General features: G+C 41.9%; 1 protein-coding gene across 5 annotated transcripts; it reads left to right on the top strand.

Annotated features, from left to right (window-relative positions):
* Window positions 1–1,158: 1,158 nt before the first annotated feature.
* On the top strand, window positions 1,159–21,778 carry LOC134564791 (zinc finger protein 711-like). Of its 5 annotated transcripts, none has more exons than XM_063423982.1 (9): window positions 1,159–1,318; window positions 5,946–6,050; window positions 6,846–7,376; window positions 14,856–15,014; window positions 15,803–15,949; window positions 16,510–16,647; window positions 17,781–17,828; window positions 18,341–18,376; window positions 18,943–21,778. In XM_063423982.1, exons 2-9 carry the CDS (start codon window positions 5,972–5,974, stop codon window positions 20,118–20,120), a joined length of 2,316 nt encoding a protein of 771 aa, XP_063280052.1. In that variant the 5' UTR covers window positions 1,159–1,318; window positions 5,946–5,971; the 3' UTR covers window positions 20,121–21,778. The 5 variants fall into 5 exon arrangements, with proteins under 5 accessions (XP_063280052.1, XP_063280051.1, XP_063280053.1 ...); XM_063423981.1 differs by having other exon boundaries at window positions 18,341–18,484; XM_063423983.1 differs by lacking the exons at window positions 1,159–1,318; window positions 5,946–6,050 and adding an exon at window positions 10,775–10,889 and having other exon boundaries at window positions 7,239–7,376; window positions 18,341–18,484.
* Window positions 21,779–22,949: the final 1,171 nt, after the last annotated feature.

The following is a 22,949-nucleotide window of genomic DNA, read 5'->3' as shown; positions in this document are numbered from 1 at the left end:
GGTGCTGGCAAGGGCAGAGCTGGCAGAACTGCGTCTCTCTCACCATTTTCCCAGTGTTCAGTTTCGTCATTACCTTTTCCAGGTATTTCCCCCTTCATTCCTTAATTGCATTGCACAGTTTGAAATAATTTTGTCATAAGAATGTCCATCTCTTGCTAGAGCTAGACAAAATCACTGGAGCGTCATTCCTACTGAATTTACTTTGGTGTGTGCTGTGTTACTTGGCTTGACTCTTCAAAACAAAAAACAAAAACAAAACAAAACAAAACAAAAAAAAGAGGAGGGTCAAATGTAAGTCTCCAAGTCATCTGCTAAGGAGGTGAAAGTCCAGGAGGATGACTCTTTTCAGAATTAGAGAAGCTCTATGTCTCTCTTGGCCTGAGGAGCCCGGAACTGGACCCAGCACTCCAGCTGTGGGCAGTAAGGTCACCCGAGGATGCCCCGTCTCAGGATGTCCACCTTGGGCCGCCCACTCTGTGTTGGCCCGACTCCCAGACCCCAGGTGGCTCTGCCCTCTAAACCCCCCAGGCAGGGGAACCCCTGCCCTCCCTCAGGTAGCTCTGAGCAATCCCCTCTCAGCATCTGAGAGGTTTGGGTCACATTTTCCAGGAATCCACTTCTGCCTTTACACTTCACTTGGAAACACAGCTGCAGCTTTGGATTCCTCTAAGGAAAAGAACACTTGGAACAGGCACCAAGCATTGCCCAAGTCCTCCTTTGCTCAAGATTTGTACGGCAGGCTCTTAATCTTTTGACAAAGAGTAATGCAAAGTTTCCAAAAAAGTTGGTATGCTTGTTATGAGAAGGTTCATGTCTGTATCCTAACTAGTTGTATATGTTTTAAAAATGGTTCAACTTGTATTGTCACGTTTAACCATGTTGCCCGAGCTATTTATATGTTGCAGGTTTTATTCACTAGATGAATCCACTGCCCTCGCGGGGACTGGTGTGAACTCCCGTCCTTGCCCCTCACGGTGCCCCGGGCGGGAGCGGAGGTCCCGCCACGAACCCCTCACGGTGCTCCGGCGGGGGGAGTGGGGTGGAGCGGAGTCCCCCCGCGGTCCCCTCACGGTGCCCCGGGCGGGAGCGGAGGTCGCCCCACGGTCCCCTCACGGAACCGGGGGCGCGGGGGGGTCTGAGGGGGCGGCAGCGGCTGCGCCTGCTCGGCGCGCGGGGGCGCGCGTGACGTGCGGGGGGAGCGGAGCGGGGCCGCGCGCGCTCGCGGCCGCCGCCCGGCCCAGGCTGCGGGCGGAGCGGGCCCAGGCCCGGCCCGGCCCCGGCGCGTCCCGCGGGCCCGGCGCACCCCGGGCCTGCACAGGTGAGCCGGGGCACGGGCACAGGCACGGTGGAGCCGCGCAGGCCGCGCTCCGGCACCGCCGCCGCGGTCGCTGCGGGCCGCGGCCGTCCCTGGGCGGGCGGGCAGGCGAGCGCCGGCCGGGCGAGCGCCGGTGCCGCGCCGGGCGGGTCGTGCGGGCGGGCCCGGCGGCGGAGGGGCCGCGCGGGCGGACAGAAAATGGCGGAACACAAGATGTCGGCCGGGCCGGCGGCGGGGCGGGGAGGCCGCGACTCAGGGCCGTGGGACGGCGTTATCCCGGCCGGGGCCGGGTTATTCCCGCCGGGACGGCGTTATCCCAGCGCTGTCCCCGCCTCCCGGTCCGCACCGCCGCGGGACACCCGCTCCTTTGTCTCCGCGCTCCCTTCGCCGCCTCCCCCCGCCCCGGCGGCACCGCGGGCGCGCCCGCGCCGGGCACGCGCGGGAAGGGAGGGAAGAGCCGGGAGCCGCCGGGATGCGCCGGGAGCCGCTGGCGCCAGCGGGCAGCGGGAGCCCCGGCCCTTGGGCACAGCCGACCGGCTCTGCCCGTGCTTTTTACTACGGGAAGTTTTATCGGTGCAACTCGTAGATGTAATTTTCATTTCTATGTATTATTTTGTATTAAGAGCTGTTAGCGCGTTTCAGGCAGCGAGACAAAATCTCGTTCACTGGTTTTGTGTGTGGCGTTTTACATGGATTTAGAGTGTAAGTTGTCGTGGTGTTATCTAGGTGGACACAATAAAGGACTTTAAAATGGATATGCTGTTTTTTTATACCCAGTCTATTCTCTGCCAAGGGTCTGCACGTTCGTTTATCATTCGGGGTTTTCTAATTAAGATTTTTGTGCAAGAAGGACGCTCCTCGTTTCTGTCGGTTGCTGCATTAAAATTATGGGCGGAAAAAATGAAAACTCTTGTTATCAGGCGAGGATAATTTTTTTGTTCTTTAACTTGAATATTAAGAAATTAAATGGTTACACAGCATCGGGTTTGTGTTTTTCAACGGTGTAGAAGTTTATTTATTGTTCCATGGCTCTATGTCTGAGCTTGGTCCTTTTGGTTTAATGCAAATCTCATTTGCAGCCTGTGAATATCCAAAACACCAGCAGTGTATGATGTTGTGTTCCTTTGGAGCATGTAATAAACAAGATGTAAATTATTTAGAAGAAATCCACTATTTTAAAGGAGAGACTAAGGGCTGACCATGCTATTAGGCTTCATAAAAGCCTAATAATGGTGAAAATACACCACCTGAACTTACTGGGAATAAAAGTGTGTATAAACTGGGGAGATGCTTAACATCTGCAAGACCACACAAAATGTATTCTTAAAGCTACATAAATGAGGAGCACATATTTAAGCTGTAATTGGCATGTTGTAATTGGTGGTCTGTGGAAATGTTTATGTTATACACATTTTAAATACAGCAACAGTGCCTGGAAGCCAGCACAGGATTGGGAGTTTCCTTGTCCCCCTGGAAACACCAGTGACACCCTGGTTTTCCTGGGAAGGGTAGAAGTGCTGAAGCATTAGTTGTTATCCATCCTCCTTAAAATGCTTTGCTGAAGATCTTTGCATTTGGAGTGTTTTCTTAAACTTTCTATAAAATGAAAATATTCCTGGTTATTTTGTGATACTTTCTTTAGGAAGAGTAAGCTAAGAATAGATCCTGGGAATTTCCACCACTGTTTCAGTTGAGTGTTGCTGTTAGATGTCCTTTGGTCGTTCCAAACTGCCAACCATTATCCTTGATCTTAATAAATGCCATGTGCCGGAGTAATTTACAGTTGTAGTCAGAGAGGTCAGATATCCCTTCTTCTACTCTAAAATTCATTGCTTGTCTCAGGTGAGTCCCATCTAAGGAAGAGCTTTGGCATAAAGAGCTGAAATAGATTGAAATGAACCTCAGGCTCATTAGAAAGAGAACTGTTACTTTTCAGAAAAGCAAAACCATTCCAGATACAGACATATTTTAAAAATTTAGCCTTGAGATATTGCTCTGGGAGTCTCAGTGTAGGTTGCATGAAATACTTCATTTTGGGATGTGACAATAGTGTGCTCTTCCCTGAGCCAAGATAGCATGCTGTAATTAAAAAAAAAAATGGAAAAATTAATGGAATATTGTAAAACGAATATTTATTGGCTGATACTAGTTAAACATTTTCACTTTCTTTAAATAGCCAGAGGAGAAGGGGAATTGAGGGGAAAAACTTAAGATGTTACAAGTTAGAAGAAGAGAAGAATGGATAAATTTGGGATTGTGACAGGGTGTGGAATTGTGGCTTTATGCCTAATTTCTTCCTTTCCAATGCTGTGATTGGATCTGTCTGTGGTGGTGTGGGTGTGTTACACAGTGTACTACAGGAGGAAGCTGAGAAGAACCACAGTTAATCACTGTGCTGCATTTTTTTTGTTCCCAATAACAAGGTTTGCCTGCATATGTGACATGTGGAACTGCATCATCTGCGCTGCTGCAACCTGTGAGCAGAGCCACCCAGTTTGAGGGCAGCCGTGGGCCTTACCCAGGGTTAATTCTTCCAGCAGTAGCAGGAAGGGCTTTTCCTGCTGTCACTGCATTCCTTTAAGATCTCAAAGTTGATATAAAAAATTTGTGGTTGTGTGGTTGATTCAAGTCCATCCTTTGTCTGCAGCGAGGGTTTACAAGAACATTCTTCATAGGCTTGGTACAGCTTCAGCGGGGTTGTTGCCTGTGTGTCATCATCCATCTCTGATTTTAGGGGACGTTTAAGGGATTGCTGGTGCCATCCCATAACTTTGGTTCTTTTTCTAGTCCTGTTAACTACCAGGAGAATATTCTTTTAGTGATAATTTCCTCTCCCTGCAGAAATTCAAATTCAGATTATAGTCCTACATTGTATTAAATTTTTCTACATGCTACAATACATAATATAGTTGTGCATCTAATTATTTAATCTGAAAATAAATTGCTTATTGAGAAGAAAAAAGTCTGGGAGAGTCTTCCTGTAATCTCATATTGATGTAAATTAAGATAACTTCTCATATCCATTTACTCTGGAAAAAGGATTATCTGAATGTAAAGGCTATGGTCAGGAAATGTTAGATATTGCCTTAATTCTGAAGTAGTTAAATGAGCTATTTATGCTCTAGAGCTGCATTATATTTTGTACTAGCAAGAATTCATTAGTTACAGAGAGAATTTTGGATGGCTGTGGTGATAATTTGGGAGTGATGGAGCATTGCATTGGGGTCCTGGAGCTGCTCTGTGATCCTTACAATGCTGAAAGAATTTGATTTTGGAGTGTAATTGGATTAGTGAAATCCATGCCAACTTTCCTCATGGATAATGTTTGACTTTTTATTGTATTCTTGAATTCAAACCTCCTTGGGTGGATCAGTGGTTTTTCCTTGCAATTGCCGTCGTTGGGTGCCTTTGCTGGAGGAGCTCAGACATTGTGGGAAGTCCTTGATTCCTGGATCCCTTGATTCTGCCTTAGAGGTGTTTCAGATTATGGGCACTTGTTCCTGCATCTTGGCTTGACCTTGGCTGTGTTGGTTCTTGGGGTAGAACTCACTGTAGTGTGGTTGTCAAGTGTTTTCTACCACAAAGTAGTTGGAGTTTCCCTCACAGTTTGGATTTAGATGCAAAGATTTAACAAATTCTTGTGGTGGGGTACTGGTGGTTTCTTTTATGAGATAGATCTAGGAGAGCAAAAACAAGGTTGGTGCTACAAGAGGAAAGCAGCGTACTTTGGAGATTTTCCCTTGAAAGATCTGTATTCCCTACTCCTTTCTGCCCCGCTCAGGTCATGTAGTTCTGAGCTCTGACACGGCATTCACTTTCCACAACTCCTACAACTTCTTATTTCCTCTGTGATTCTGTCAATTTTTCTGATTCTTGGATATGAGAGGGCAGGAAAGTACAAGATTTTAGTCTTGGGCAACAGAGATTGTTTTAGGTTTGAGATTTTTCACCTGTGAAAGCCTTGTGCTCTTTATGGTCCTGTGGGTGCTTCTGTGGAGTCACTTTGTCTGCACTGAGAACTTGTGTGAAGTCCTTTGGGTTGCAGCAAATTGCGAAACATTTCAGAATCCGCACACTTCGATGTTTGGTAGCAATGCTGGAATGCTGATTTTATCCTTCTCTGTTGTGTTTTATAGGAACATTTTCAAATGATACATGCTTTCTCCTGCTGTGGGAGTGACTTTGTGTAGCTGTACCTTGTCAAAGAGATCCCCATTAAATTCACATGTTAAAATTGATTTTGAATATCCATATATATATCCATATCTCATAATATCCAGATTTTGGAAAAATTGATACTCCCAATACAATTCTCCACTTTCTTCATTGTAGCTCCACACATCCAGAATCACCATCTTGATAATTAGTTAATGAGTCTGTACAGATAGGGGCAGAGCAGAGGCTGCTTTGTGCACAATTGCTAGTATTTATTGTGATGCTAAGATGCTATTGTTATGTCATTTTATATCAAAAATAAAATGGTAAAGTGAGTTGTGTGAAGTGTTGCTTATGGTTTTCTTGATTTTTTAATAAATTCTTCTCTGTGTTTGTCAGTGTAACACATCAATCCAATAAAGCTGATCAACTCAAGAACACTTAAACATAAATTCTTGTTTTTGTTTTATTGCAGTTATCTGTGAATGAATTTGGCTGAATATGGATCCCGGTGGTGGAAGTCTTGGATTGCAAACACAGGAATCCAAAATGCCTCACACTATGATCATGCAAGATTTTGGTAAACATTTTAACTATTAATAATAAGGAGTAAAATCCAGGAGATGATCTTCTCAGGTATTGGGAAGGACCATGTCTATACAAACATATTTTTATTTGAATTACAACACTGAATGATGTTAATTATTTTTTTTAATTCTGAAAAGAACCATTTTCTTGAGTGTTTTCAAGATTAACACTGCTGTTTGTATGTTACAATAGTTCACTGTGCATTTTTTGTTATGTTTAGAAAAGTAGTTCTGCAAATATGACTGACCAGTCCAGTCTGGTAATGAAAACCAGGTTTCTACCTCCAGCCATTCCTTGTGGTGTGGCAAGTTGTTGGAAATTTTACTGTAAATATTGCATAAAACTGGGTGTTTATTTTTAACAAGGTCCTTTCAGTCCAAAGGATGAGTCCTTTTATTCTAACAGCAGTTAATGGCTTGTTACTACGTTTCCAGTGTAACACAAGTATTCTGTGAAGGTTCACATTGCTGCTGCAATGAAATGTTTTCTAACTAGGAATTAAAAGAAAAGAGACTGAATTGCATAAACTGGTCTTTAGTTTTTAACAGAACCCAAGTTTGGGACAAACTCCACATTATGTTTTGAAGTGTTTTGTTATCTTAACTTTTACAGAACAGGCCGCTTTGGACAGTGTTTATCTGGTGAAATGCAAAATGTGGATGTGGAGAAGTAACAGATTTTTACATCTATGTTTAACTTGTCTATGTGATAACTCCATTCCTTAGATAAACCAGATGCTGGTGCAATAATTATAACATTTTTCTCCTGGTTCACGGTTGTTCCCTAGTGGCTGGAATGGCTGGCACTGCTCACATCGATGGAGACCACATTGTTGTGTCAGTCCCCGAAGCTGTCCTGGTTTCTGACGTGGTCACGGATGATGGGATAACCCTTGATCATGGCTTGGCAGCTGAGGTGGTGCAGGGGCCCGACATCATCACAGAAACAGATGTTGTCACCGAGGGTGTCATCGTTCCCGACTCTGTGTTGGAGGCTGATGTTGCCATTGAGGAGGCTTTGGACACCAGTGACCACGTTTTGACTTCTGACCTGATCACAGAAACCGTGCGAGTTCCCGACCAGGTGTTTGTGGCAGACCTTGTCACGGGCTCTGAGGGACACTTGGAGCACGTGGTGCAGGACTCTGTGGCCGGGGCCGAGTCGCCCACCATGGTCTCGGAGGAGGTGCTGGTGACCAACTCGGATTCGGAAGCTGTCATCCAGGCAGCTGGAACTGTCCCTGGCTCCACGGTCACCATCAAAACCGAGGACGATGACGATGGCAAGAGCACATCTGAAGACTACCTGATGATATCTTGTAAGTCCACAGAGGTAGATGGAAGCAGGAGAGAGCTGAGCTGGAAGTGCTCTGGTGGGGAGAAGTTTCTATAACCGGACTCTTGAAACGCTCAGGGAATAGGCTTGTGCCCATTTAATTCCTGGTGTCTGGATTTGGGGATTTTGACGCAAAATCACTGATACAACAAGCAAGAGAAAGACATTGGTGCTGCTGAGTGAGTGGGTGTGTATGCTTGTGTTTCTGAAACTAGGTATTCTAGGAAATTCAAGAAAAGCACCTTGGAAAGTTAAACATTCCATTTATTTTGAATATTTTACTTTTTTCTAAAAAACACCACAGATATATTCCAATGCTATGTAGATTCATGTGAAAATAACATATTGAGATTAATCAGAAGAATCCCACTAAGAAATAGGGGTTTTTTAACATCTCAAAGTTCTCTCAGTGTGTCCACAAAATCTGGTTTGTTTAGTGTATTAAAAATTATAATAGGCATTTCATTGTCCATTGTGCTGTTCTGGGCTGAACTTGGAAATAAGGGGTCGTGCTCATTAATGGATTGGCTCATTAGCACATTTCAGCATCCAACTCCATATGATCCTGTTGACAGGTAGCTGAAGTTGGCTGCTGCAAGAACCCTGGGTACTTTTGTGTTTCTTCAGTGCTTGCATTATACCCAAGGTACCAGTTGTTGCTGCTTCACAAATTCAATAAAATTGTATTCCAAGTAATTTAATTATTTTTACTTCTTCAGATCACTTATTGAAATGTGAGTAGGTCAAAACAGATTTTATTTAGTCAGAAGCAATATGTTAAAAAAAAGGCAATGCCAAGTGTGTCAAAGTGTCAGTCTGTTCACAACAAGCTGCATTTATTAAAAATTTCATGACAGAGGACACCACTAATTCGTGATTATAATGATTTCCTTCTCTTATAGCATTTATGTCCCTTATGCAAAATATATTTTGATTTTTTTTGTTCAGTATAGGATGAACAGAAAGGATTTTTAAAGCTTTCCATCATTACTGTGTCACTAACAAAAGTCAAAAAATGTTTTTTTTGAAAAAGAAACTTCAAAAATGAGTCTGCAAGGCAAATTAGACCTGCAACAAAAAAAAACCTTGTGTGTTTTTGTAACAAAAGGAACACCATTTTTACAGTCAATTGTTTCCCTGAACAAATTCCTCGTTTCTTCAGAGTACTTAGGATGAGTTTATTCAGTAATTGGCTGTTTCCCTTGTCATTGTGAGTACAGTCATCTTTGGGATTCCTTCTGAGAGTGATGAGTGATTGATGCTGATAATCCTGCACTTAGACCAGAGCATCTGAGTGTGTCTGACACACTCATGGTTTTGTCAGGTGCTCTCAGGCTTGGCTTTCACAATGTTTCAAAGCCGTTTTGAGACCTAGTTTTTGTGTAACGGTGATGTGTTTGAATAGTCACAGTTGGAAGCTACATTGTTCACCTAGGATTTTGTTTTAAGTAATCATTTAGCTAAATTAAGGCAGTCATAGAACTGGTTAGGTTGGGAAGGAGCTGTAGGATTACTGAGTGTAATCGTTCTCCTGGCACTGCCAAGGCTACCACTGACCATGTCCCCAAGGGCCACGTTCACATGGCTTTTGAATCCCACCAGGGGTGGGGACTCCACCACTGCCCTTTCCATGAAGCAGTTTTTCCCACTATCCAACCTGAGCCTTCCCTGGCGCAGCTTAAGGCTGTTTCCCTGTTCCCTGGGAGCAGAGCTCGACTCTCTTGGCTGTCCCCTCCTGTCAGGGAGTTGCGCAGAGCCACAAGGTCCCCCTGAGCCTCCTTTTCTCCAGGCTGAGCCCCTTTCCCAGCTCCCTCAGCCTCTCCTGGTGCTCCAGCCCCTTCCCAGCTCCATTCCCTTCCCTGGACATGCTCCATCCCCTCAATATCCCCCTTGTCATGAGGGTCCCAGAGCTGCCCCCAGCACTGGAGGAGCCCCAGCAGTGCCAGCACAGGGGACAGCACTGCCCTGATCCTTCTGGGCACCATTCCTGATCCAAGCCAGGTGCCACTGGCCTCTTGCCCACCTGGGAACCCCTGGGCTCCTATCCAGCTGCTGGCACCAGCACCCCCAGGGCCTATCCCAGCTCCCCAGCCCCTCTGCCCCAGCCTGGAGCTTTCCATGGGGTTGTTGTGACCCCAGGGCAGAACCTGGCACTTGTGAACAATTGGCCTCAGCTCATGCATCCAGCCTGTTCCCCTGCAGACCTTCCCACCTCCAGCATTAACACTTCTCCAATTCGGTGTCATCTGTAAAGCTGATCCTACTTGTGGATCATTGATCGTTCGTTGAGCTCTGTCGTGTTTCCTAAGTTTTGAGCCTGTCTTGTGCTGGGGATGCCAGCACAAAGTGACCCCCCACAAAAGCAGACACTTTTGACCCCACAAAGTGTCTGCTATTGTGTTTTTGTCAGTAGTAATGAATCATTCTTATGCAGTTGTTAATTTTTTTTATGTTTAAATATTACCCTTGATTTTTTTTTTAATTTATGGAGGTAATGTGTTGTGTAGAATGGACAAAGACCTCAAATTATCAAGCAGATCAAAAATTTTTATTTACTTATATGTATTCAATTGTCAAATGCTGTCAATATTCTAGAAAGTGAATTTTACAGCATTTCGTTCGGGGTGTGTATAGAAGACTGTTGAACTGTTTTTATAGTGTAAATCACACCAAAGTGATATTTCTAAAAAATTTCAAAATACTTAGTTGTCTTTTAATGAAATTTAGCATCTAAAAGGGGGAGACTTTACATTAAATACCAGATACACCCTTAGGGAATACTACGAGTTGTTCTCTGGAACACATGTGGAAACTACCAAAATATGACATATTGGGGTATGGATCTGACTGTGGAGTTTTAATTTTCCTTAAGTTTGTTGGGAGTTACAGCTTAAATGACAGAACCATAGAATGGGTTAGGTTGGAAGGGACTTTACTGAAAGGTGATTTTTCAGCATTTTGAGATGACATTCTTATGTAGATACTTTGTACACTTCTGGTAATTACATTTTCTGTGTAAATGCTATTTGGACAATAGTAAGTTGATAGTTGTGTGACTATCTGTGTATGGTTTTGTGACTGGAAATTTTCATTGGAAGATTATCACCACTCTGCAGATAAATTCAGCTTTTTCAAACCAGCTTTATAAGCATAGGACTTAAAACATCTACTTTTGATACGTTCACAACACGAATACCACAGGGCGTTCACGATTCTGTGCTTTAAACCATCAGAACACCTTGATAAAAAGGAATCCCAAATGCAGTGGTGGGCCCCTGACCCCAGCCCTTGTCAGAGTGAGAGGGAGCTGGAGAGCAGCACATCCCGTGCTTCAGGGGCAGTGGGCAGTGGAGCTGAAGCCTCCCCTCTTTTGTTTTTCAGGTTTGCGATATTCAGACCCACAGCGGGTTGCCAGCCCCCGCTCCGCGTGCCGGCCCCATGCACTATTCTGGTGACCTCAAAGCCACCACTGACCCACACTGGAGCTGGCCCGGGGGTAAGGTACTGTGCCACCAACACCTCCTTTTTAGTGTCTTACACTGTTGCCTCATTTGCTAAACATTTTAGGATTCCTACTCCTCTATTTGAACCTATGGGATTTAAGTAGCTCAGACATTAGAAAAACCCGGAGAATTGTCAAAGCGTGGAACTTACCTTGCCCTCGTGTTGCTCCTCTGGTGGCTGTGGTATCACCAGCATAGTGCATGTGAGGCATCACATGGATTGGGAGCTGGCAATCCACGGTGAATCTGGACATCACACACCTGAAAACAGCCAAGCCAGGTAAGTTTAACACTGGGAGTGTGCTGAGTGTTCCTTTAAAGCTTGTTCACTCAGGAGGATTCAGCATCTATTTATGGAGGTTCTCTGTTCTGTTTTCTCAGTTTATTTTAAGGGACGAGATAATAACATGTAGTGCTTCTGGTGGGTGAGTCAGAGCTGGAAGACACTTTGATATTCCATTGACAGAAAGGAAACAAGCATTCCACGTTCCCCTGAGCTATCCCTGGGAAAAGCAGCAAGGAATTTAGGACTGATGGGTTAGTAGTGATTGAAGGCATATTAGACAACAGAGTATTTTCATGAGCTGTTCTGAAAACCAATAATATTTTAGAGCCTGACAAAGATTACTTGTGCTGCTGTGTTGTTTTTCTCTTATCTAAATCTGTTTAAAAGGTAGGTGGAAGCCGTGAGGTGTACTTCAGACAAGACCGGACTTTAAGCAAAAGCAATTGCAAATTCGGTGTGTTTTGTTGTATTTGAAACAAAAAGCAACATCTTAAAGATAACAGTCTGTGTTGATATCATTTTCTCAGCCCAGATGATATTTTCCAAATTTTGCTATATTACACATTTGCCTTTTTAGAAAAGTGATCCCAGAGGCCCTGGATACACAAACTTCCTGACTGATTTCCTTTTTTTTAGCTTAAATTCTAAAGATTGATTTTTTTTGTAGAATGCACAGGATGGTTAATGGTGTAGAAGTTACCACAAATGTTAAAAATACTGTTCTAAGTTTGCCCCTCAAAAGTAGGACTCCCTATTTTTAAAGGATATTGAAGATTTGAGGGCTTTACAGGCAATATTAAAACACAGTATGGGAGTGTACATGTTACATTCATGTTTTGGGGGTTTCTTTTGCTGAAAGCATTCTTACAAAAATTGAAAAAGTCCCCTTTTTTTTCCCTTCATGTAATGTTTATTGCATTGCAGTTGATGTCCTGATAACTATCTAAAATTGTGGACTTTTTTCTTACATTATTTCATCAGCCCCATAGCGGTGTCACATAATATTAAATAGTTGGAAATTTTTCCAGAAGCAAAACTTCCTGTCACACGTTTGGGAACTCCCCTGTTCAGCAGGAAGTTGCTGTTGTTTCCCAGGGTAAATAGTTGGAAATTTTTCCAGAAGCAAAACTTCCTGTCACACGTTTGGGAACTCCCCTGTTCAGCAGGAAGTTGCTGTTGTTTCCCAGGGCAGAAATACATATTTCTGTTAAACTGGTAACATGTTATGTTTATAAAATACATGAGTTTAGAAAAAAATTGTGTTGCTTGAGTAGCAGATTTGAGAAGAACTTTACTACCACCTCCCAATTCTAAATTGGCAGGGTTTGTAAGCTTTGTAATACTCTTTTTTGGCAGTCACAGAGCTGGGTGTGTAATCCCTCGTACTGGGAATTACCTCCAACACTTACACGTGCAGTGGGAATGGCCATTGTATTAAATCAAACTTATATTTATCATTTTCCAGAACATGCATAAGAAACTTCTATAAACATTAAAAGCCTTGCAGAAAAAAAAAAAGTCCTTAATAAGTTCATGCTTAATAAATGTATGGAAATACTTATTCCAAGCTAAGGGAATTTCAGCATCTCCACTTTTGTCTCTTCTGACAACCTCATTCTGGCAGCATTTAAAAATGCCAATTAGCAGTGCAGTAACACTCCCACAGTGCATATAAAGGGGTTGAATGACCTGGTGCTGGGAAAGTCGAATGTCAGAAGAATATTGCAGGTTCTCTGTTGTGGCTCTCTGTTTGTGCTCTGACTGTTCCCAGTGTCCTGCCAGGTCACACAAACATCATGCAGCACGTGTCAGACTCCCACTCATTAAGGTGTTGATGTTCCTGGCATTGGTTTCAGTGAGATTTAGAAAGATTTTTTAATTAAAAAAGCAGAAACTCTTCCTGAGAAAATTTGTTTTTTCTGATCCATGTTCAATACTTTTTCAGCAATAGAATTAATCTTTTAGTTAAAAACAAACAAAAAAACCCCACCAAACAGCTAAACCAGCATTTTTTAAATGTTTTCCATAGATGTTTCAGGTTATAGAGCCTGGTGCTGATAACAAGGTTGTGGGATCAATCTCCATATGGATCATTCACTTAAGTGTTGGACTTAATGATCCTTTTGGGTCCCTTCCAACTCAGAGTATTATTTTTCATCAAAGTATAGACTTCACAGAGGTTCTAAAATGAAAGCAAATACTTACATGTACTTACCTACATTTTATCCAGTTCTGTCCTCAGTAACTTCTGTACTCACCTGATGCAGTCCAAGATTTGTGAATAGAAATGGTTTCCCGGTGCTTTGAGTTTAGTATGTGTCAGTGGAATCCTGTCCATGAGTGGGAAGAGCTTAGTTTGGGACTGCTTGGGTGGATTCCCACTCCCCTGCTGCCAGAGGGGCACCTTCTCCTTCCCACCACCTGTGACTCCTCCAAGCTTCAAAGGCTTTGAAGTGACTCCAGTTTAGCCCAGTGCTTCAGGGGGTTAAAGCAGTTCTTGGGAGCAGTCACCAGTGCCCTGGGAGCAGGAAACTGGGGGAAGGGGTTGGGGACCACTGCAGCCATCCCAGCTAAGCCAGCTTTTCCAAGGGATTGAACCCTTGGCATCCTCGTGGTGTCAAGAAGCTCTGCTGTCACCTCAATGTTCATTTTAAGGCATGTTTCTTTGCTTAGTGCACACATATTTTAATGTTACACGTGCAGCAAGATGCCGTTTCTCTGGAATGTATTTCATTCAGATTTTATCTACATTTTGTGGGATTTTCCTCTGTTTAGAGGACTTCAGTGGATGTTCAGCACTCCACAGGTTTGTGTTGACCATCTGCACAGAAGCTAAAATTATCCTCAGAAAGAAGTGTGTTGGTACTTGTGTCAGAGAGATGCTGAGTTCAGTGTCCTCTGTGTTGGCAATTTGAGGTGTATCTATGGTCATCTCTCTGAATGCCCTTTTTACCAAAATATGTTGATTTAATAGTTTGGATGTATTTTTTTCAAACTAAATGAACGTTTTGAATGTATAAACCAAATAACCAGTGAGTGAGTTGTATAAAGAATGAGAAGTCAATCTCTCATAGTAGTATTTAGATTTATAGTAACTGCATCTTTTAATCAGCTGTATATCATGCAATTATCTTCATTAATGTGTATATTTTCAAGTGATAAAGTGGATAAAATCATCATTTCTTTTAGGGAGAAGATACAGTCAGATTTTCGATGCACACTTCTTTAGCTGGAAGTCATCATGCTCCACAAGAGTTTCAGCCACTAAATTTCGGTCACTATGCCTCAGAGTGAAACTTCTGAGAACTCTTAAACTGTAACAGGCAATTCTGGGTTAATTTCAATCCTTTTGTATAGATGTTTAATTTTAATTATTGATGAATTTTTGCTTTCTAAGAGTAATAGAGAGTAATAAGAGTTTCAGCCATAACCAGTTACCTCATTCCCTTTGATGACAAGCTCCCTCTTGTGTCCTTCATTCTGTGATTCCTGCTGTGTTTCCTGAGTTGCAATGAAATACTGAACTTTTGGAATCTCTTTTAAGTTTCTTGAGATGAGCTGCTTTTAAGGGCCATTTTCCTGTGCATGGGGAGAATAGTGAAGAAAATCATGCTACTGATTACTTTGACTTCTAAAAATGTATTTGAACCTCATTATTCTCTTCTTTTTGCAGTGGATGATGTTGGAGAGAAATTGGACCATATAGGAAGCACTCCCTTGAAGATCAGTACTGAGGTGGCAAGTGATGATGTTGCTAAAGATGATGGCTTTGGTTCAGAAGTTATCAAAGTCTACATATTTAAAGCTGAAGCTGAAGATGATGTTGAAATAGGTACCTTGAAATCCTGTTTATTCTTTCAGTAGTGTGACGTGTTTCAGAGTTAGTTTGTTTTTCATTCCATGTAATCCAGGGACTGAAGTGTTTTGTAAAAGATGACATTTGTGGAGGGTGCCCAGATGCAGCAAATGCTGGGTGTGGATTAGTCTGGAGTTCTTTTTTGACTAGCAGGGCTATTTTCAGGCAACCAAAGCCCAAATGCAGAAATGGCTGTGTGTCTGCAGCTGTTTTTTTCAGCTGCTGCTTTTCTCTGACTTTGCAAGACACAAGTGTGTCAGCACAGCAGAGTCTCTGTAATGGATCCCTTTTGTTGGTGGGAGCCTTTCATGACCTTTGCAGAGAAAGCAGAGGATTTCTCCACTTGGAGGTGAACCAAGGGACTCAGAATTCTCTGCAGTTCCCTTTCCCCATGGATAGACCAGCACTCCTAGTGCTCTGAGGGGATGCTCACCTGTGTCTGTTCCTGAAAAAGCAGAATCCCCCTCTTGGTTGTTTTGGAGCTGAAACCTCTGGATCATTCCCAAGCTCTGTTCCCAAAATACAGTTTGTTGCTGTGGGGATGGGCTGTCAGTCTCAAGGGACAGGAGGGACAGACTGCTGGTGCAGCAGCAGGGAGAGCCAAAATCTCTGATGGCTGAGAAGTAATTCCCAGAAGGGGTATTCCCTGAGCTGCTCTTAAGGAGGTGGTCCAAGCAAATAAAAAAAATACTTGGATCTGAAATTAATCTTACCAGTGGCTTTGTTCACATTGACTTAATGTGTGTAACTTCTTTTTGTTCAAGGTGGGACAGAAATTGTCACCGAGAGTGACTTCCACAATGGCCATTCTGTAGCTGGAGTCATTGAACAAGGAGGTGTTGGGAGAATGCAGAGAGAAAAAATGGTTTACATGGCTGTTAAGGACTCTTCTCAGGAAGATGAAGATATTAGTAAGCATAATAAGAAACATTTTTGTTTCTCATGCTGTTTGTACACCCATATAACCATCATTCTCAAGGACTATTTTTTTCTGGAGGATTCTTCAGCCTGAAGTAGTAGAAGTAGAAGTAAGCTCATCTTCCCTAAAAATAAAAAGCAGGCTATAATTATTTTAAAGTGATGTGGATAATGCACTTTGTGCATACTGTGTGCAATAATTTCATTATTTATATTAAATTTAACATGTCCATGGATGAAGTTAATGAGGTTAGTCAAACTTCTTATTTTTCTATTTTCCTACTGTGAATTAAGCAGCTTTCTGACAAAGTAGCAAATGTCATCAGTTGCAAGTTCATGAGTTTGTGTATTGGAAATTTTGTGGGCATTTGTTTTGGATTAATATTTATTGATACATGTTTTCTCTCTTCAAGGAATATCTGAATAAGCAATGATTCCCTAAATACCAGAGGAAGAAGATTAATTTATAATGAGTATCAATCAGAGAGCAAATTAAATGAAGGAAAAGTTAGGCAGAATAAAATTTAAGATTTCTTCTCCTCCCTTCATCCAGGCTGTGCTGAAATAGCAGATGAAGTTTATATGGAAGTTATTGTAGGGGAAGAAGAAGCCACATCCCTTCCAGACACCCAGCTTGAGGACTCTGGCGTGAATAAAACATTTGTCCCTGTTGCTTGGGCTGCTGCTTACGGTAGGAACCTGTGCTGCTTTCCTGATAATCCCTGCCATTATTACCTCTCTCATCCAGCTGCCAACATCTCAGGGATTACCTCACCCTGTTCTTGGGGTTTGGAAACAGCTCCTGAACTCTGCCATCCAGTGATTGCTGTGTGTTGAGTTTCATGGAGTAGAAAGGAAAGTTTGTTAGGAGAAGTTTGATTTTGTTTCAGATCCCAGCTCAGATGTACAGAGTATGCGGGGTTTGATGCTTAATGTTGAAGATCTTAAACCACAAGAACAGCTTTAAGTATTTTACATTTGTAGGAATAGGGGGAAAGACAGTAAAAAGGCAATAGTAGGAATAAACATGTAAATATGTTCCTAATAATTTCAATTTATATACATGTTTTAAGCCTGTTAGTCCTTCAGGTGAGAAACAAAAAAGTGATTTGTTTTCAAATAGTGGAAGTACTTTGGGATATATTGTGAATTCTGTCTGTTCTTTTGTATCATTTCCTTGGATTTTGGTGTGTTAAATGTTTATTAAGAAGGTACCAAGTTATCCATAGCCTCTGTTACAATTAATTAAGCAAGATAGTGAAAAGTCCTTGGTGTGGTAATAAGACCCTAACAGTTGGGCTGGTAAAGTGCTTCACAACCACAGAGCCTTGGCACATAGCAGCAAATGCTTCCAGTGCAAAATGAGAATGTGCTCCTGAGGTATTCCTTATGCATCTCCAAAATTCCATTGTGCTGAGAGGCTGATAAGGGCCAAATCCTCTTATCTGCCTACTTCTACTCCAGACAGATAATGTGCTTCCATCTCAGGAGCAAAGTGTGCATTTCAGGTGACCTCTGCATTGCTATGTGAGAGGATAGATGAGGTTAAAAGTTTGCAGAAACAAGCATATTAATAATGGAAAGCAGGAGAGCCAGCAGGGTAAGCATGCAAACATAGATGGGATGGATATTAACTCCTCCCAGGGATAGGATTTTGTCACCTGAGGCTCACAATTACACAACGCCAAGCTGCACATCTCCACTTGGATGGTGTTAGCCTGTTACTTATTGGCTCAGTTACTTTTCTCTTATTATCAGGCTTTCAAAAGCAGCATCTTTAAAAAGAATATTATTTTATAATGACTAAAGTACCATTTTCTGCAGGAGATGAAAGAAGGCTTCCCCGAAGATACGAAGATGGTCAAGCGGCAGGTGAGAACTTTTAAGTAAAACTAAAACTGTCTTTGAAAAAATAGACATTTCTGTGTCAGTGCTCCTAACTAGAGGTGCAAAGAATGAGCCATAAGTTAGATATTGAGGTACTCTACAGTCTTTCTCTACTATTTTGAATTAAAACAATTCTAGATGTCTCTAGGCCTTCGGAGGGGGTGGGGAATTTGGGAGGCACTGCCAAGTTTATAATGTAGTTTTGCAGATAGAGTAGAGATAATGCAGTTGTTAAGAAGTAAAAACTAGTTAAATAAAAAAAATCAAAGAATATATTTAGAAATTAATCAGTGTTTAAACAATCATACCCTTGACTTTGCCAGGAAAGATAGATAGTGGTTCCTATTAGCACACTTCATTTTGATGTATGTTAGTGGTAGAGGAATGGGCAATGCTTTTTTTAAAAAAGTAGATAATGGTGCTGTGCAATTCCAGTCATCAGTCCCAAAGAAAAAAGTTGTTTAAGGTTTTTTATGGTGTCTAATTTTTGTTTCTAGGAAATAACTTGGATACACGATTAGAAAACAAAAACGGTAATGCAACACAGTACCTGCAGATTTGTGATAGCATTAGCACTAATAGAGTGCTCAAACAAAAAACCAAGAAAAGGAGGAGAGGAGAGGCCAGGCAATGGCAAACAGGTAAACACTGGATGGTTACGGTATTGTCATGGAGTGCCACTTTCTCCTGTCCTATTCCTTTTCTCTTTTTTAAGTGATGCAGAATTAAAAGCTATAAATGATGATTTGCATATTTCCTGTGTCCTTCCCCCCTCCAGTTCTGTGCCTAGAAAATGTCGTATTTTGGTATTCAGAGTCAGTACACTCAGGGCTGATACAATTCATTGGAATGTTGCAAGCTGTTAAAAGTACCCATGGCTATATTCAGTGCACATGTGATATTCCTGATCTGTTAAGCAGTTTCTGAAACAACTATATAAACTATAGGTCCTGTGGATTGATTGTTTTTAAACTACTGAGCCTCTCTCTCTCTGCTGCAAGTGTAAGTGCATGAATCTGAACAGCACTTGGCTGATTTAAAACTTCTTAATCAGTTAATGTGTTTCCTTCATAACTTGTTTTTGTTTGTTCAAAAACAGCTGTTATAATAGGTCCTGATGGACAGCCCTTAACAGTTTACCCTTGTCATATTTGTGGGAAAAAATTTAAATCCAGAGGATTCTTGAAAAGGCATATGAAGAACCATCCCGATCATATGATCAAGAAGAAGTACCAGTGTACAGACTGTGACTTTACAACTAACAAAAAAGTAAGTTTCCACAATCATCTGGAAAGCCATAAACTTATAAATAAAGTTGATAAATCGCATGAGTTTACAGAGTACACGAGAAGATACAGAGAGGCGAGCCCGTTGAGTTCCAATAAACTCATCCTGCGGGACAAGGAGCCCAAGCTCCACAAGTGCAAATACTGTGACTATGAGACTGCAGAGCAGGGGCTGCTCAACAGGCACCTGTTGGCAGTCCATAGCAAGAACTTCCCTCATGTGTGCGTGGAGTGCGGGAAGGGCTTCCGCCACCCCTCGGAGCTGAAAAAGCACATGAGGACCCACACGGGGGAAAAGCCATACCAGTGTCAGCACTGCGTGTTCAGGTGTGCTGACCAGTCCAACCTGAAAACTCACATCAAAACCAAACACGGCACCGACCTGCCCTTTAAATGCGAGCATTGTCCCCAGGCCTTCGCCGACGAAAAGGAGCTGCAGCAGCACACCGAGCTCTTCCAAGGGCATAAGACTCACCAGTGTCCCCACTGTGACCACAAGAGCACCAACTCCAGTGACCTGAAGCGACACATCATTTCAGTGCACACCAAGGATTTTCCCCACAAGTGTGAGGTGTGTGAGAAAGGCTTCCACCGGCCTTCGGAGCTCAAAAAGCATAGCGAGACCCATAAAGGGAAAAAGATCCACCAGTGTAGGCACTGTGACTTCAAAACCTCCGATCCTTTTGTGCTCAGTGGGCACATCCTCTCCGTTCACACCAAGGACCTTCCTTTTAAGTGCAAAAGGTGTAAAAGGGGCTTCAGGCAGCAGAATGAACTGAAGAAGCACATGAAGACCCACAGTGGCAGGAAGGTGTACCAGTGCCAGTACTGTGAGTACAGCACCACGGACGCGTCGGGCTTTAAGCGCCACGTCATCTCCATCCACACCAAAGACTACCCCCACAGGTGTGAGTACTGCAAAAAGGGCTTCCGCAGGCCCTCCGAGAAAAATCAGCACATAATGAGGCACCACAAAGAGGCCATAATGTGATAGGTGAGCTCCAGAAGGAAGTAATGTAGAGACTGATATGCTAATTGGGGAAAAAAAATAAATCTCACGAACTGTTTCTCCTGGTTTCAAAGCTTGATATTAAACCATAACTTTACATTCTTTGTATTAGAAGTCTTAAAAAGTAATAGGGTTGGCAGGGGATCTCATAGCCCTATGATTGTTGCTGATCAGAACCTAAAGAGCACTAGAGAATGCAGAGGATGGATGAATGTCTTAAATTTGCAGAAAGATAGATGAATGTCTCCAAATGAACAGTATTTGCCATTGCTGAGTCTAGAGGACAGGGCAGAGGTAATTGTGTGACCCATTCTGTCAGTCCCAACGTGTGTCTCCAGTACGGAAACAGATCCCTGGAGGGGTGAGCTACAGAGAGTTGGCAAAGGAGCCCTCTCTTCACTTCTTGTGCAGTTTGGAATGGGGAGTTGTAGTCAGACACTTCATCACAACATTTTCAATTGTGCCTAGAAATTGAATTCCAGAACTGGCGAAATTTGAGGGGGGTGGCCCTTGTTTGGTTTGGTTTGTTTTTTTTAACATTTCATAGGGAAACTTTTTGGTTTCCTTTATTAGTTTAGGTCCAAGAAGCATTTTTTTACTGGTTTTCAAAGCTGCTAACCTATTTTATTGCAGGATATGATGTTTAAAATAGAGCATTATGTTATGGTCTCAGAGGTGGTGTTCTGGTGCTAGGGTTAAAGATGTATATGTGTATAATTTCCCTTTTTTTATCTGAAATTACAGTTGAATGTTGTTCAGTATGGCACATATAACAAAATTAACTTTGACTTTTTTTTAAAGGATAAAAATGGATGCAGCTCATAGTGTTGTGACTCAACACTAATTTTTTTCTTTGCTACTTTAAAGTCTTCTCTAAAAAGAATATTAAAAACAGTTGAAAACTGTAGGGTTTTTTAATTAAAATTCAAAGTACTTAGAGGTTCTTTAGGGCAGTGTTCTTAACAGTATGACAGTTACTGTCCTACCTCCTAATATGAAATTTTCCATATAGACATAAAATTGCACCTTTTAATTGATTCTTTTAAAAAAAGATCTATACCATGCTATAAACATGCATTTTCAATCTGTAAGAAAGTATATATGCAGTATTTAACCAGAAAAATCTGCTGCCACTAGAGTTGGGAGATGGATCTTGAGTTTACAGTGTATACATTTAAAATATGCATCCCTTTAAAAATGCTTTGTGTTAGCATGCTGCAAATCCAATGGCGCTTATATAATGAGCTGGTCTAGGGCTATTTAATGAAAAACCTGGTCATAAATGTTATGCATATAATGTGTATTTTTTACCTTTTTTAGTTGCTTCATGTTTGCACACAGCTGTTCACATGAGAAATTGTAACTTCATGCTATATTGTGGCTTTGTGTTCCAGATAATGTTCATATTTTGTTTTTGCACCAGATGAGAATCAGTTCCTTGAGAATAAATTTTTTTTATATTTCTAAACTTCAGAAAGTTAAACTTTGGGAAACCTCTTAGACAAATAAGTGTTTTATGTGGCTGTAAAAAATGATGTACACGCTGTAAAATAAGATTGTCACTGTTCTGTGGGATTATTATTTCTAAATGTGTTACTCATCGTAACAGGCATACAATAAAATGCATCTCTTGCACTCCAGATTTTTTGGAGTTTCCTTTTCATTTTTGGTGTTTAGGAAAGCCCTATTCTCTGTAAATTCACCTGATATTTTTAATTGCATTATTCACTAATTAATATGTAATCACATTTCAAGGAAACAGGTTACTGCAGGTCTATTTACCAGACTGTTGAGGAGAGAACATTAGTATGATTTAACCCTTTAGGCTTACAGGTAATGTATTTGTATTTGTTTTGCTTATTTTTAAAATAATTATCAAATGTGATACTGACATTCCTTTGAAACCCTTTTTTTTCCTTTAAGAGAACAAAAAACTTCCACATATTTTGAGAAAACCCAGGTACATTTTTGTCATTTTACCTGTGTAATAGAACAGCTTGCAGAATAAAATGCTAAAAAACGGTGCTATCCTAAACTACCTCTCTTTTTAGAATACTTGAATTACAACATCAGTAACATTAAAAAGCTGAAGAAGAACATGTGCTATTAAATGAACCCTTCATCGAGGATTTCCAGTGGGCTTTGAGTGACTGAAGTTGTAGGTTTTGCAAAAAGAGCAGAAATTAAGCAGACAGGAATGAATTCATCTGGGTTTTGTTGCTGCTTTTCCTTGCATGCCCACCAGTCAGACAGGAAAAAATCTTAGTGATTTAAAGTTGTGGATTTCTGACAGTGTCAGTGCTTTGTTCCTGAATGTTATATTGAATATGTGGACTGAAGGAGTTTCTTCATAGCCTGAAGATGATCCCTGACTCGGTCCATGGCTGTGCTGGCTCATTTTTCCACCCTACAGACGGACCAAGTAATCAGGTAATTATTGTTCTGTATCAAAGCAGGAGGTCACTTGCTGTTCTTGACATAAGATTTTACTAGGAAGTGGTGTTTTAAATCTTAAGTGCAAGGATAAAATGCCATCTGAATCCTCAGCAGTTTGAGGGACAGTTCCCAAATCCTTCTCAGTGCCCTTTCCCAGTAAATATTTGAGAGCTGTGACAGGTCAGGGGTGCTTGAGCAAGCAGAGCGTCAGGAAGGTGTGCAGAGCTTGCTCTGAAATGTCAGATCTGTTTGGTGCAGCTTTTTACTGGGCTGACAGGTGCAGTTAAAAGTGATTCACATCCTGATCATCAGCTGTGTTTGTCTTTCCTCAGGTTTCAACTGCCTGCAATTAAAGGTAATAAATCAGAGAGAAAA

Source organism: Prinia subflava, chromosome Z (genome assembly GCF_021018805.1).
Source record: "Prinia subflava isolate CZ2003 ecotype Zambia chromosome Z, Cam_Psub_1.2, whole genome shotgun sequence".
In the NCBI taxonomy this organism is placed as follows: Eukaryota; Metazoa; Chordata; class Aves; order Passeriformes; family Cisticolidae; genus Prinia; species Prinia subflava.
Note: the sequence above shows the minus strand (reverse complement) of the source record. Positions and strands in the feature narration are given on the sequence as shown.

What these genes read in the sequence shown, in the direction of transcription:
- LOC134564791 (XM_063423981.1), top strand. Translation starts at nt 5,972, where the DNA reads ATGGATCCCGGTGGTGGAAGTCTTGGATTGCAAACACAGGAATCCAAA. An exon ending in TGCTTGGGCTGCTGCTTACG is followed by an intron (nt 16,648 to 17,780) that starts GTAGGAACCTGT and finishes CATTTTCTGCAG; the next exon opens with GAGATGAAAGAAGGCTTCCC. An exon ending in GGCCAGGCAATGGCAAACAG is followed by an intron (nt 18,485 to 18,942) that starts GTAAACACTGGA and finishes GTTCAAAAACAG; the next exon opens with CTGTTATAATAGGTCCTGAT.